Raw genomic sequence first — 12589 nt, forward strand, 5'->3', positions numbered from 1 at the left:
TTGGGGAGACCCCGGGGCCAAGCTGGGGGTTCCTGGGGGGACCATGAGCCCCAGGAGGGAGCAGGATGGGTGCCCCTGTCCCAGGGGACCTCCTGGGGACAGCGGTCGTTTGCAACAAATGCTGCCCGTTAGTCCTGGCCAGGAGGGGGAGCAGGGCTGGAGCCCCGATATTGCAGTGAACCCAGAGGGATGCTCTGGTCACCAAAACTGTAGGGACTGGAGGCCACACAGCCCCTGAGAGGGTTGTGGTGGAAGGCATGGGGGGGTCGAACCCTCCTGCTGAAAGCTGAGGGCATAGGCTGTCTGACACTCCAGCCAAGCCCCCTCTGTCTCTCCTGCGAGAGCAGCGGGGAGCTCGGCCCCGAGGCAGAGCCGGGTGGGAGCAGCCACCGTTGCCCATAGGCACGGGGCTGGGATGCGCTACGGAGACCCCCAGGCAGCCCCACATCCGCATGTCCGATTAAAAGCAGGTGTGGGTCTTGCCAAAGCAGCCCCTACCCCTTTGACACCCACCCCCACCCCCTTCATATATATATATATTTGTATACACACAGCCTGTTCCCATGAGGATGGTGATGGAGGTGACAGCAATGATGCAGAACATGTATACGTATACAATACAAGTATATGCTTTGGTATTGACGGTTAAAGAGAGTTTTAAGCCTAGAATGAAAAAATTCAGACCTTTGCTTCCTATCATACCCATGCAGCCGGCTTATCAGGGGCTCATCCAAATCCACCTTAAACAGTAGGAAGTGGGTTCTTACTAGAGACAGCTCATCAAACTCGGGGGCCGGGGGCGGCCCCCCCGTGACCGGGGCGGTGGGTTTGGGGGAGGGGGCAGGCGAGGTGTAGGCATGGTTGAGCGTGTCCCCCTCTTCCATAGTTCGGAAGACAGCCAGGCCCATGTCATCTCCCTGTATATCATCCAATGTCTCGGTGAGGGCTGCCAGCAGCGCTTCGTTCTCGCTGTCTATTATCTGAAAGGAGCAGGCAGAGAAGAGAGGGGGAGTTAGGCTGGGCAGAGGGACTGGGGGATGCTGGGCAGCGGGGAAGAGGGGCTGGCGGTGCCACACCAGCACCCATACTTCCCAGTGACCCCACAGGGGACCTGGGAGAGCTTTTCCCCAGAACAGCACTAGGATGGGATCAGGAGGAGAGAGATCCAACTGGAAAAGGAGCATCAGTCTGTCCCCCTGCACCCCCAGCGGGAATAAAATGAATCAGAACATCTTTTCTCCCAATAGTCGCCTCCACCCCACCATGAGGCAAACAGCAGCAGATAAAGGATCTGTGATTAAAAGGCTCCTTGCCCAAATCCTCCTGACTCTGGGCTGCAAGTCCCCTGAGCGCTGGCTATCACAGCGCTGCTGAGCGGGGCTGGGAGCAGCATCCAGCCGGGACAGGAGCCTGGGGAGGGGGCAGGGACAGCCCCCTGCCCTCCACAGTGCTGGGGAGGCCCAAGAGGGCATGGCCGGTTATTTGCAGCTCTCCTGACAGGGAAGGCAAAGAAAATGTGAAGAGCTGTAAGCTCAGCCTGGGGCTGCCCAGTGGACAAGAGGGCACGGCCCCCCGGGAGGGCACAGGGGAAGCTCAGCCCGGGCTGCACCGCTGGCCAGCTGCCACAGCTTGCAACAAGCAGTATGGGTTTTGTTTTCACTAAAAGCCCCCAAACGCAGGCACCTCCAGCTCAACAGGGGCTCTCAGCTCTCATGCTTAAAGCCGGCTGCACCCAGCGCTCTGCGAGGGACCCTACTGACAGAGCACAGCCCCCAGAACAAGATGGGCCTTATATTACAGCTCCTCTAATCTATTTTTTTCGGTGAACAGCATGATCTGGGGATGCTGACAGGAGATTTGTGAGTGTCTGGGGCTGCGCCGGGGCTGCGCCGGGCCAGGCAGGGCCATGGGCTGCTCCTGCCTCCTCCCTGCCCACTGCCCTGACCTACCCCCTTGGGCCCCTCTTTCCATCTGGGCTTCGCCTTGGCTGATGCATCTCCAGCCCTCCCAGTGCCCTCCCACTCCCACACAGCCCCACGAGTCCCCTTCCAGTCTGGAAATATGGTGCAAAAGCCCAGAAGAGGATGCAGAAGCTGAGGAATGGCTGAAGTGAGCCAGGAGTTCCTTCTTTTTGGGCCTCCTCCATCATATTCTGAATGTAAACCATGTCCAACAAGAAGCAGGCTACCATCAGCTATAAAATTAGCACAGGGGTAAATTCAGGCTTGCAAGGAAGACTGTTGACTGCACACAGCCTCCCATGTTTCTATCATCTTGTTTGAAAATTACATATCTTTTGTTCCGTGCCCTAACCTTGCTCGCAGTTACTACTGCGAGGCTCCAGGGAAAGGCAGCAGGATGCTCCACTTTTGGCTCCGTTTCTTTTCCTCCTGTTATTGGCACGAGACTGCTGTGCATACAAGTTCAGTGGGATACATTTCATCATACTCCACTGCTCCTAATGGGCCTGCCTTTTGCATTTCTTTTCTGTTTATCTTTTCCCCAGGAAGTTCAGCGGAAAATATGCATCTCGTGATGAAGGTCCCTCAGCTGGACTGGACCATTTTCAAGCACAGCATCAGCACAGCATAAAAGCCAGAGGGTTGTTATTATGGCCAGGTTAGAAAATATTGGGGCTTTTATTTTTTTTTTTCCCCCTTGTTTAAATACAAACCCTCCTCCCTCCCAAAATGTAACCCAGAGTTGGTGACTAGCAGGCACCAGTGGGTCGCAACCTCCTTGTCCAAGGGGTAAGGGCCTGGGTGCTGCTCAGGAGGGCACAGAGACCCCAGCCCCTGAGGACCCCATGCATCCAGGGTATGGCATGAGTTCTGGGAAAGGCGAGCGGGCTGCCCAGCCTGCTCTGCGCCCGGTCCCTGGACAGCCTCCGCAGCTCCCTGCCTCCGACCTGCCTGCGCTGTGCCCACAGCCCTGCCCTGGCGCCACAGCTCCGCGAGATGCTCAGCTCTTCTGCAAGGAGAGGCAAAAACAGTGCCGAGGGACAAGGACCAGCCCTGCCTGTGCCCGGGAGCATCCTCTGCCCCGGCAGTGCTTTGCACCACACGGTCCCGGGTGCTGGCACAGTGATGGGTCCATCCTAGCATAAAGGCGAGGAGAGAAACCAGCCACCCTCTGCCAGAGGGACCTCAGCCCCAAACACAGGGAGGATGCCAAAGCTGGAGAGCCAGGGGAAGGGGCTGCTTTCTGCTCCTGGGAAATGAATATTCCTGCCCCACGCCACAGCCCTGAGACCCCCGCACTGCCACCCTGGCATCGAACGGGATGCACTGCATACCAGCTGTAATTCCCTTTTAATAATACATCACAGAAGGGCTGGCTCAGCAGCCCTCCTCTGCTCATCCACCTCCTCATTAGCCTTACTCGGCTTGCCCCATTTAGCGCCGGTGCGCAAATTAATGGAGCGCTAATCAGCTGGGGAGGAGCTATTAATAGTTGTGTTTGTCCCCTCCTTCCTCCCTCCTTCTCCCCCTCCCCTGCCCTCCCCCTGCCTCCATCCTCTGGTCCCCTGTGCCAGGAGGATGGGGGTACCTGGAAGAGCTCGGAGTCATCAGTGCTGTACTGGCTGGAGTCGGTCTCCGAGTGCTCCCCGCACCACTGCAGCTCGCTGAAGCAGCCGGCTGAGTCAAAGTCGCTGGCATCCAGCTGAGACAAATCAATCTCGGGGAAGTCGGAGTAGAGGTGCTCCTCGCCAGACACCTCGTACTGGGGAGAGAAGAGAAAGGGGGTGAGCCCGCTGCCACGCCAGAGGGGCAGGCAGCAGCAACCACCTGCGGAGACGGCCAGTCTCCCCGTGCGCCTCCGCTCAAGCCCATTACTCAGACCCTCTTTCAAATAAGCCTTGGCGAGAGGCTCCAGGAGCAATTACACGGCAGTGCAGAGCGCAGAGAGCACCTCTTCACTGCCCATCTTGCAAATCGCTTTGCACAGCCTGGCACTGGCACTGCTGGTTACTGAAAGCTGCCCCGCAAGTGCCACCAAACCCCTCCTCTTGCATCCCGTGCCATGGCAGGTGTTGCAACAGCAGCATCTGCATTGGAAGAGCCTCATCTCCTCTGGCGAGCAGAAGCTCAGGGCACGGCACAGCCATCCGGACCATGGCAAAGCAGCTGCTGGTGCTCTTAGGGGAAACTGAAGCCATTCCTGCCTTTGGTGCCCTAAGGGTGACATCCAGGGTTATCCAGCTGCCCTGGGGATCAGCGATAACAGAGCGAGGCAAAAGACTTGGGCACACACGAGATGGCAACACACGGGGCCAGGCTGCGGTGCGTGGCTTCATGCCCGGTCAGCGTGGCTGCCCTGTACCCCATCCCCGCCACATGGCACCGAACCACTCGGGGACAGTCCCTCTAGGGAAGCTGCACAGCTTGTACGTCCCAAGGCCCCGCCAAGGCAATACAGACCCTGGTCCCCACATCGCACATGCAGGATGAGAAAAACAGCAAGGAAACGAGTCGAAGTCTGGGTGCATGTGAGGCAATAACCGAGCTAAAAAATCTCCATTTAACCACAGAAAGGAGCTCGGACTTGCCCCGCTTCTGCCTGGCTCCCAGCCACTGCCAGGCCACAAAGCCCCGCGGCTGCATCCAGCACCCACGGGAGCGAGGGCTGGCACTGGCACGGCCCTGCCTGCACTGCCACTTGCTGCCTGCACCAAGCCCTCGGGTCGCGCTTGGTTTTGCCCCCGATGTCCAGGTTCAAACGCGGAGGGGAAAGGTCTGGTGTGACTCCTCCCGGTATTGGCTGCCCAGGGGGAGTTTTCTGGCGATGAGGGAAGCAAGTTTATTTACAGAGCAAATGGATTTTGGAGCAGGCAAACATCTGAGCACATGAGAGAAGCTGCAGGGGCAGGAGAACGTGGAGGCCTCCCCTCCTGAAGTGCCCTGGAAGGGTGTCCTCCGACACTCAACAGGAAGGAAAAGGGATTTCAAACTGAGCTGCAGGAATGGAAAAGACAGCGTTTCTCTCTCTCTTTTTTTTTAAATTGGGATAATCTGGGATTATTGATTGTGTTCCCATAGGCTAAGGAGCCTGTGTGCCATGCTCCACACTGGGTTTAGGACACCCTGTGCCACACCAAAGGACACTCCTGTGCACACACCCACTCCCATTTTGCATTTCTCACCTGCTTTCTGCCCCGTCTTGTCCCGTCCCAGGGGCAGTGGAAGAAAGGGCGAGCGGTTTGGAGGACGCAGCAAGGGTAGGGGAGAGTGGCTTCACAGCCCGATAGCAAGCCACTGCCACGTCCTGGCAATGGACTACCAGCCTGGCCATGCCCACAGCCACAGTGGGGCTGGGGGCTACGGGGAGCTGCTGACGCTGCCCCAGCCCCGCCGGCACAGGCAGAGCACTGCGGGGGGCTGGGGAGCTGCCCCTATGCTGGGGGGATGCTCTCCCCAGCGTTCTCCCTCTGCCCTGCCACTGGAGGGAGGTGTATCAGGTAGACATCCACAAGCATGGTGCCACCAAGTATACTGGGCACAAAAAAAGTCTATGCAAACCCCTGAAAGGCTCCAGGATCCAGACACTCCTCGTGGGCCCCCAAGGCTGGGGCTCTTCAAACCTGCCCTGCAAAAACCTTTGCTCCCCAGGTGGTCAGAACGCATGTAGCAGGTCAAGGGTCCCTGTCCTCATCACTGCCAGCTCTGAGGGACACAGATGTTACCTTTCCCCTAGCTCTCCTGTCCCCTCTGCTCAGGGGCATCCTGGGCTGCTCTGGGATCAGATGTCCTTTGGCCTTTCAGATGTGTCCCTTACCTGCTGTGGCTTGTCCCTGCTTTCCTGCCACCGCTCTTGCGCCTGCTCCAGAAAAAGTCTTGCAACAACTTTCACTCCCTCTTCTCCCCAAATCTTCCCATGGGAACACAGGCAAAGGCTTTTATTTTTAGAAAAGCCATATATACATATATATATGTGTGTCTCTGTGTGTGCGTTCAATTAAAAATAGCAAAGCAGTCAAATTCTCCTGCTCCTTTTGATATGCCACAAGGGAAAAGATCCTGGTGCTGAGATCACAAGGAGCAGCTGACACCAGCGCTCGGGATGTCTTTTGATCAACTCCACAGATGTGACATGTCCCCATTGGCAATAGGGCTGGGTAAAAATAAACTGCAATCTAATGCTGCTGAGCTGCCCTCTCTGGGCACCCCGGAGGCAGGAGTGCCCCGGCACTGCCACGCTGCATGCAGCCATCCTGAGGCAGTGGTTGGCAGCGGATGCTCCCAAGTTCCCGGCTAGCACAGGTCAGGAGTGCCCTAAAACTCAGCTCTGCCTGCGCCAGTCCCCCTCCTCCTCGGAAAAAGTGAGGAGAGCCTTTGCTCAGCGCGGCTGCCCGCATGGGCACCCGGCAGGGCATCCCAGTGCGAAGCCGTGGCTCCAGCCAGCCCCTTCTGCTAGAAAGGGTCATTTAACCAACCCAGCCACCAAGGACTTGAGTCTCTGGAGGGAATCCATCACTCCGAGCATCGCTAGCCCAGCACTGAGCGCTGAGAGCAGAGCCCTTCTGGGCTGGCCGCCGGGGTCGGGGAGGACCCAGCCCTCCGCCTGGGTAGGGGGTGGCAGCAGTGATGGGGAGGCTGCCTGCGGGCACTGGACCTCATCTGCTCTGACTTTCTCTTTTCCCACCCTTTGCATTTCCTGCTGCCTTGGGAGAGGAGTGAACTTTTGTTCTAATTTTACTCGGGAGTTTGTAGGAAGATCAGCCATGGGTTCTTGGTGTGCAGCCAGCAAACACCCATGGAGACATGCTCAAAAATTTGGAGGCATCCTCCAGCCCAGACACCTGGCCCATGTGCGCTGCAGCGTGGCTGTGACCGGAAAGCTGCCGGCAGCTCATTGCGACTTGTCTGATGAATCCTTGCTCCAGGGAAGAGGGATGCGCAGGCAGCTACGCGGGTACCCCCGTGCCACACACCTACATACTTTGGGGGAGCAGGAGCCCAAGCCTGGGCATCGCCTTCAGCGGCAGAAGCACCTCGCAGCAGCACTGCGTGGGCAGCTGCACCTGAAAGCCAAAGCTAAAAGGTGGAGGGCATTTGGGGGAATGGCCTCCGTTCAGAGACGTCCTCCTCGGCTTTCTTTAAAGCATGAACCAGCTCTGACCTCAGCCCTAGCAGAAACGCAATCGGAATTACAGGACAAAGAGGCAGCTGATACTCGCTTGTGTGTTGCAAGGAGCTTCGCCTCTGCAGAGGCTTTGCTTGCTGGGAGGACAGAGCATTAATGTTTTTATTCATTTGCTGCTGAGCTCGTACAGCCCTTCCCCACTGCGAGGGGTTTACAACTTCAATCATGGGAGCAGGGGTTGCCCCGGGAGGCCGGCAGGGACCCTCGCGCCCAGGGTTTGTGCTTGTTTCATGCCCCTGCCGACACTGCCCGGACCCGGCAGCAGCCATGCTGTGCGTGCCCAGGGACAGCCAGGAGAGCAGGAGGGCTCTGCGCCCGCCGTGGCTGCACTGCCCCGCTGCCAGCCCCACCATCCATGTCCACCATGGCGGAGCTGGCAATAGCGAGAAAGCACAAGGGACAGTCTCCAAACTGGCAGTCAAGGACGTCCAGAGGTCACCTCACCAACTCTCCTGTCCCAGGGAGCCTCGGCTGCACCTAAACGTTTCCAGACAAGTACCAGCGGGACCTCTCCCTGAGCACTGCGGGTGAGGAGGGGCCGGCTCCCCACCCAGCCTGCACTATGCCTTCTCCTGGAAACCCCACGTGAGCAAATCAGTCTGAGAGCTTCTGGTGGCTCCTTGGTCAGCATCCCTTTGTCTCCCGGGGCTGCGAATGGAAGAGCTCCCAGGTGCTCTGGGGACTGCACACACCAGGGCACCTGCTGCTCCGACTCCCCATCCTTTTGCAAAGCCCCTGATCTTTGCCCTTCCCAGGGCAGTGGCAAGGCAGAGTGGGACGAGGACCTGGCATGCAGGTTACCTCCATCTCCCTGCCTGATTGTGAGTGTGGCCAATGCAGGCAACTGTCTCTAGTGTCCCCAGCAGCTCCGGCACATGTCCTGGGCTGGACCTGCAGCAGAGTGAGGGCAGCCACTGGCTGGAGCCACATCCAAGGATGCCCTGTTGAGCACAGCTCAGTGCAGGCTCCCGACGTGGGGACGGCAGGTAGGACATTTCCCCTTTCAGGTCTTTCTCCTGCTTTGTAGCAGTGTTAACTCTGGTGCGGGAGCATGTGAGGTCTTATCTTTGCAGAGACATGAGGTTCCTCTCCAAGCCCAACTCTAATTCAAATATTGGATTAACGAGACAGGAAATGTTTTCCTCTTTTTCAGTGTGAACTTGGGCTCCTCAGACTAAACCTGGCTCCTGCGGGGCAGCCATACGGAGCGAGCCCACCAAGAGCAGACCTTGGCTCCACGTGTGTGCAGCCAGCTTGCTCGGGGAGCAGGCAGCGCACAGCCCTCCTGCCTGCCAGCCTGAAAACAGGCACCTTACACCCGGCGTTCAGCAGCCTTCAGGCAATGCTGATGCTTTGGGGTTTTGCCTTCCCTGCGGCAAGCCTGGGAAAGAAGGAAAGGAGCGATGCCGCCTCCGGACACCATCTTGGAGGAACCGCAGCCCTGCTGCCAGGCAATAGCAACCTAAACCAGGGCAAGCAAGAGAGCTCAGCTGGCCGTTGCCTGCGGTGCTTAACTGGCTCAGAGGGGCTGGGGACGGGGCAGTGACCGTGACGAAGAGACTTGCAGGTCCTCTCCTCTGACAACAGCACCGGTAGAAATTTCCCTTATCTGCAAAACCCCTGGGTCCAGCCCCTTGAAGTTGTGGCCAAGTATTTTGCAGCGAGGCTCCGAGCGCACTGGGCGATGGCACAAGCATTGTGCTCATGTTTAGTGAGGCTGCAAAAGTTTCAGCTTCTGAAGTCTGCTGGCACGCAATCGCTGCTGGATGGGTGCAGCGCCTTCGTGGGAACTTAATCCCGTTTAAGCCTGGGAGGCCAGATTTGCATTGCCGCCTGCATACACAGCCCCAGGATGCTTTGCAATTGCCTTGTCACTCACATGCCACTTTGCTGTCCGGAAAAAAGGAAGGAAAGTGGCAGCTCCTAGGAGGGGCTGAAGGAACTGGCCAGAAACAGGCAGCCCATCTCCTCGCCGAGGAGCCAAAGCAGTGACTCAGCCCCGCACGGAGCCTCCTCCCTCCCCGCAGCCAAGTGCCAACTCAAAGCATTAAGGGATAAATATACATCCACACGCGCTGGAGACAGAGCCCCAAATTAGCCAGTAGCGTTTAGGCTGGGACCCAAACCAGCGGAAGGTGAGAAATGCCAAGAACACAAAGTGCCAGCTCCTGCCAGCCCTCCCTCAGCAGCATGGGCAGCGCTGGCTCCCGGTGCCCGTGTTTGCGGCTGGCCGGGGAGTTTCTCCCTCCTTGCCCGCACCCCAGGCTTGTCTCTAAAAAGGAAAGAAAATCCTTGGGCAGGGGTTTTGGAGAGAGCCGTCTGGGCTTATCGAGGAAATCCGTAATCACAGACTGCTTGAAATGGGGATTGCAGCCATACAGGCAGACGGGCACCGCATGGCTGTTTCACGGGGATGAACTCTTCCCCGGGCAGGCGGCAGCGGGCTGGCTGGTGTAGTGGTGGGCACGGCTGCCCGCCCCGCTAGCTGCTTCGGGCAGGTGGGAGCCCCACTCGGGCAGGCAGAGACGGGCACCTGCAGACCCCCAGCAGCCTCCCAGGCCGCCCCAGCACTGGAGCGGGGAGGTGATGGGGGCACACAGCCACCGCAACCCACACCAGGGCCAAACCCAGCCCTGTCCACCCCTGGGGTGCACCCTGCTGTCCCTGTGGCTCCCACCTGGGGGATGTGGTCCCCATACGGTCAGGCCACCAGCACCCTGGGGAGGTGAAGCTGGGTGCTGCCAGCGCCTTATCATCTCTAAGGACGCGCCAGCTCCCTCCCAGCCCTCCCAGCCCAGAGGGACCCGTGTGGGGTGGGCAGCCCCCCTCCAGTACTGGGGAGGAGGGCAGAGGTGGGGATGGAGGAAAGAGCTATAAATAAGTGTAAATACAGCAAGGAGGCACCTGGCCAGAGCTGTGAAGGTCACCAGAGCATGTGCCAGCAGATAAGCAACCCCCCTCCCCACTGGCATTTGACAAAATGTCACTATGAATGAGGGAGAGGTGGTGTCGCATTGTGCCTTGGCCCAGCTGCCCCTCGCCACCCCCCGATATTTATAGCCTGAGAGCCCCAAAGCAAAGGGTGAGCGGTCCCTCCTCAGGAGGCAGCGAAGGCAGAGGGGACCCTGCCTGCAAAGACACCGATGTGACATGGCGGGGGGAGGCACGAGGAGTGCAGAGGCAGGGCTGTGCAGCAGCAGGCTGCCGCTCCCTCATCCAGCTCCTCAGTTTTGGGGGAAAAGGAGCACAGGAATCTCCCAGGCTCCCTAGGTCTGCACAGAAGTGTGCAACACCTCGCTGTCCTGCTAGGAGCAGGCCATTTCGCCCACTGTGCTCTGTTGATTTTTAATTTTTTTTAATTCCTACTAATCTGTTTTAACAATTCAGCCCAGCCAGCAAGAGGAAAAACCAGCACTAGCGTTTAAAGCCTGGACAAAATAAATAGCAGGTTGATCCTTTCTTCCACTCGAGCTGCTCAAAAACAGCTGCTGCTTGTCCGCATTGCCGCGGCACGTGGGAGCTGCCGCGGCAGTGCCAGGCCGCCTGCCGGATGCCCTGCACCGACACACGTGGAGCAGCCGCCCTCCCGACGCAGCCCGTGAAGTGCAGAACGGGCAAGGGGAGGGGGTGCAGGCAGTACCAGGTACCCGGCCCAGCGGCACCAGCAGGATGAGGGGTGCTCAGTGCTAGGCTCTGAGCTACAGCCCGAGCGTGAACACGGTCTTGCTTGCTGACTTTTGTCTTACATTAGAAGGGTGTAATTAAGATCAACCATGAGATGCCAGTAATAGGAAATATTAAACATTAACTGCAAACAATAAACATGAACTTGCCAGGATATCTTTGATATGGAGGAAAGATGGAAGAAATTGCACTAAGCTACCCCTGAGTCACAGGATAGAAAAAAGGAGCCTGAGATACTGGTAATAATGCCCTGAATAAACAACACTCTGCTGGAACACTTTAAACAAAGGTGTGTCGGGTTTAGGAAGAAGGGCAGCAGCAAAGTATATCACAGGTTACAGAGCTGCATGTTCATACTAGACTCGGCAGCTGTTTATTTGGGCTCCAAATTAGAGAGTCCACTTTATTTCTGCCTGAGCTCCGGGACAGGCCAGCCCAGGGCTGCAGGACCCGCTGGTGACACGGCAGACCTGGGGAGACCCCACAGCCCCAGCCGCCCCGCACAGAGCCCAAAGCACCTCCCCACTGCTGTCACCCTCCGGCACCGCCGCCGCCGGGGCAGCACCACCAACCACCAGGCAAGGGCAGAAAAGGAGAACCGATGGTTGGTTTGCCCCGTGCAAGGAGAGGGGGCAGCAGGTAGATGCAGCTCCTCTCAACACCGGCTAATGGAAACAGCACCTGCCGATTGTGGCTGCGGCCAAGTGCCATGCCGTGCCGGCTGCTGCTGCTGCCGTGTCCCTGGGATACGGTCTGCCAGGCAGAGGGCTGTCTGGGCAGTGCCAGCGCGCTTGGGCACACACAGCGTGCTGGTAACAGTGTCTGCCATCGCTAGAGAAGTGTGATAGCTTTATTCTGCACCCCTCGAGCCAAACAGCAGCACCCCATGCCAACCCTGCCAGCAGCTAGCCTGGCAAACACTGCCCACCACCCGCTGATCCCAGCACAGCAGAGAGCAGCACCCCCAAATATGCATGTGCCAGTGGCTGCTGCCAGCGTTGCACCAGTCACCAACGGGTGCTGCTGCAGGCAGCAGGGCTGACACTGCTCGATGGCATCAGCCACGCAGGGCACGGGCCTGCTCCTGAACCCTGGTGGTGTTTTCTAAGAAATTCCTTGTTATCTGCCCCAAAACCAAAGGGAGGACCAACAGACAGCAACCGGCATGTACTGAGCCAGGTACAAAAGCAGTGGGAACTGAAATGTCCCATCAGCTCAGGAGGTCTCCAGCCCTGCCATGCGATCCCCTGGCCGTGGGGAGAGAGCCACAGGCAGGAGCAGGCAGGTGATGTGCTCCAGCATGACGCTCACCTCCTTGCCGCAGCATTTCTCCAGCGAGGCAGCACAGCCTCTGTGGGGCAAGGATGGAGCAAGAGGTGGCACAAACCCTGCAACCTTGAGAGGCTCTGCACAGAGGATGGCCAGCAGGACAGGGAGCAGCAGGGGCCGTGGACGAGGCCAGCGGGGGCATCGAGACCCCAAAACTCTTGGGACTGCTTCCACTCGCAGACCCACAGCTGGAGGTGGCAGGAAACGCTGTGGCCCCGTGAGACAGGCTGGGGACCCCTGGGAGCAGGGGTGCTCCCGAGCTCCAGCCAGGCTGGCGGCACAGGGGGGCCAGGCTGCGCCGTGGGAGGGGGCAAGCGCCTGACTCACTGAGGAGCTGACTATTAGCCAGCTCTGCTGGTCACAAAAATTCCCCACGATGGCAACTCCCTCCTTTTGAAAGGAAAACATGAGGGGGCGATTATTTTCAGACCTT

General features: G+C 58.4%; 1 protein-coding gene across 1 annotated transcript in view; it reads right to left on the minus strand.

Annotated features, from left to right (window-relative positions):
• PPARGC1B (PPARG coactivator 1 beta) overlaps positions 1 to 12589 on the minus strand; it is a 49541-nt gene that overhangs the window by 9596 nt on the left and 27356 nt on the right. The window contains exons 2-3 of the mRNA XM_050905373.1: positions 3550 to 3723; positions 768 to 980 (exon numbers count right to left, since the gene is read on the minus strand). Of these exons, the coding sequence (XP_050761330.1) occupies positions 768 to 980; positions 3550 to 3723 (387 nt within the window). The remainder of the gene's footprint in view (positions 1 to 767; positions 981 to 3549; positions 3724 to 12589) is intronic.

Source organism: Gymnogyps californianus, chromosome 14 (assembly GCF_018139145.2).
Source record: "Gymnogyps californianus isolate 813 chromosome 14, ASM1813914v2, whole genome shotgun sequence".
In the NCBI taxonomy this organism is placed as follows: Eukaryota; Metazoa; Chordata; class Aves; order Accipitriformes; family Cathartidae; genus Gymnogyps; species Gymnogyps californianus.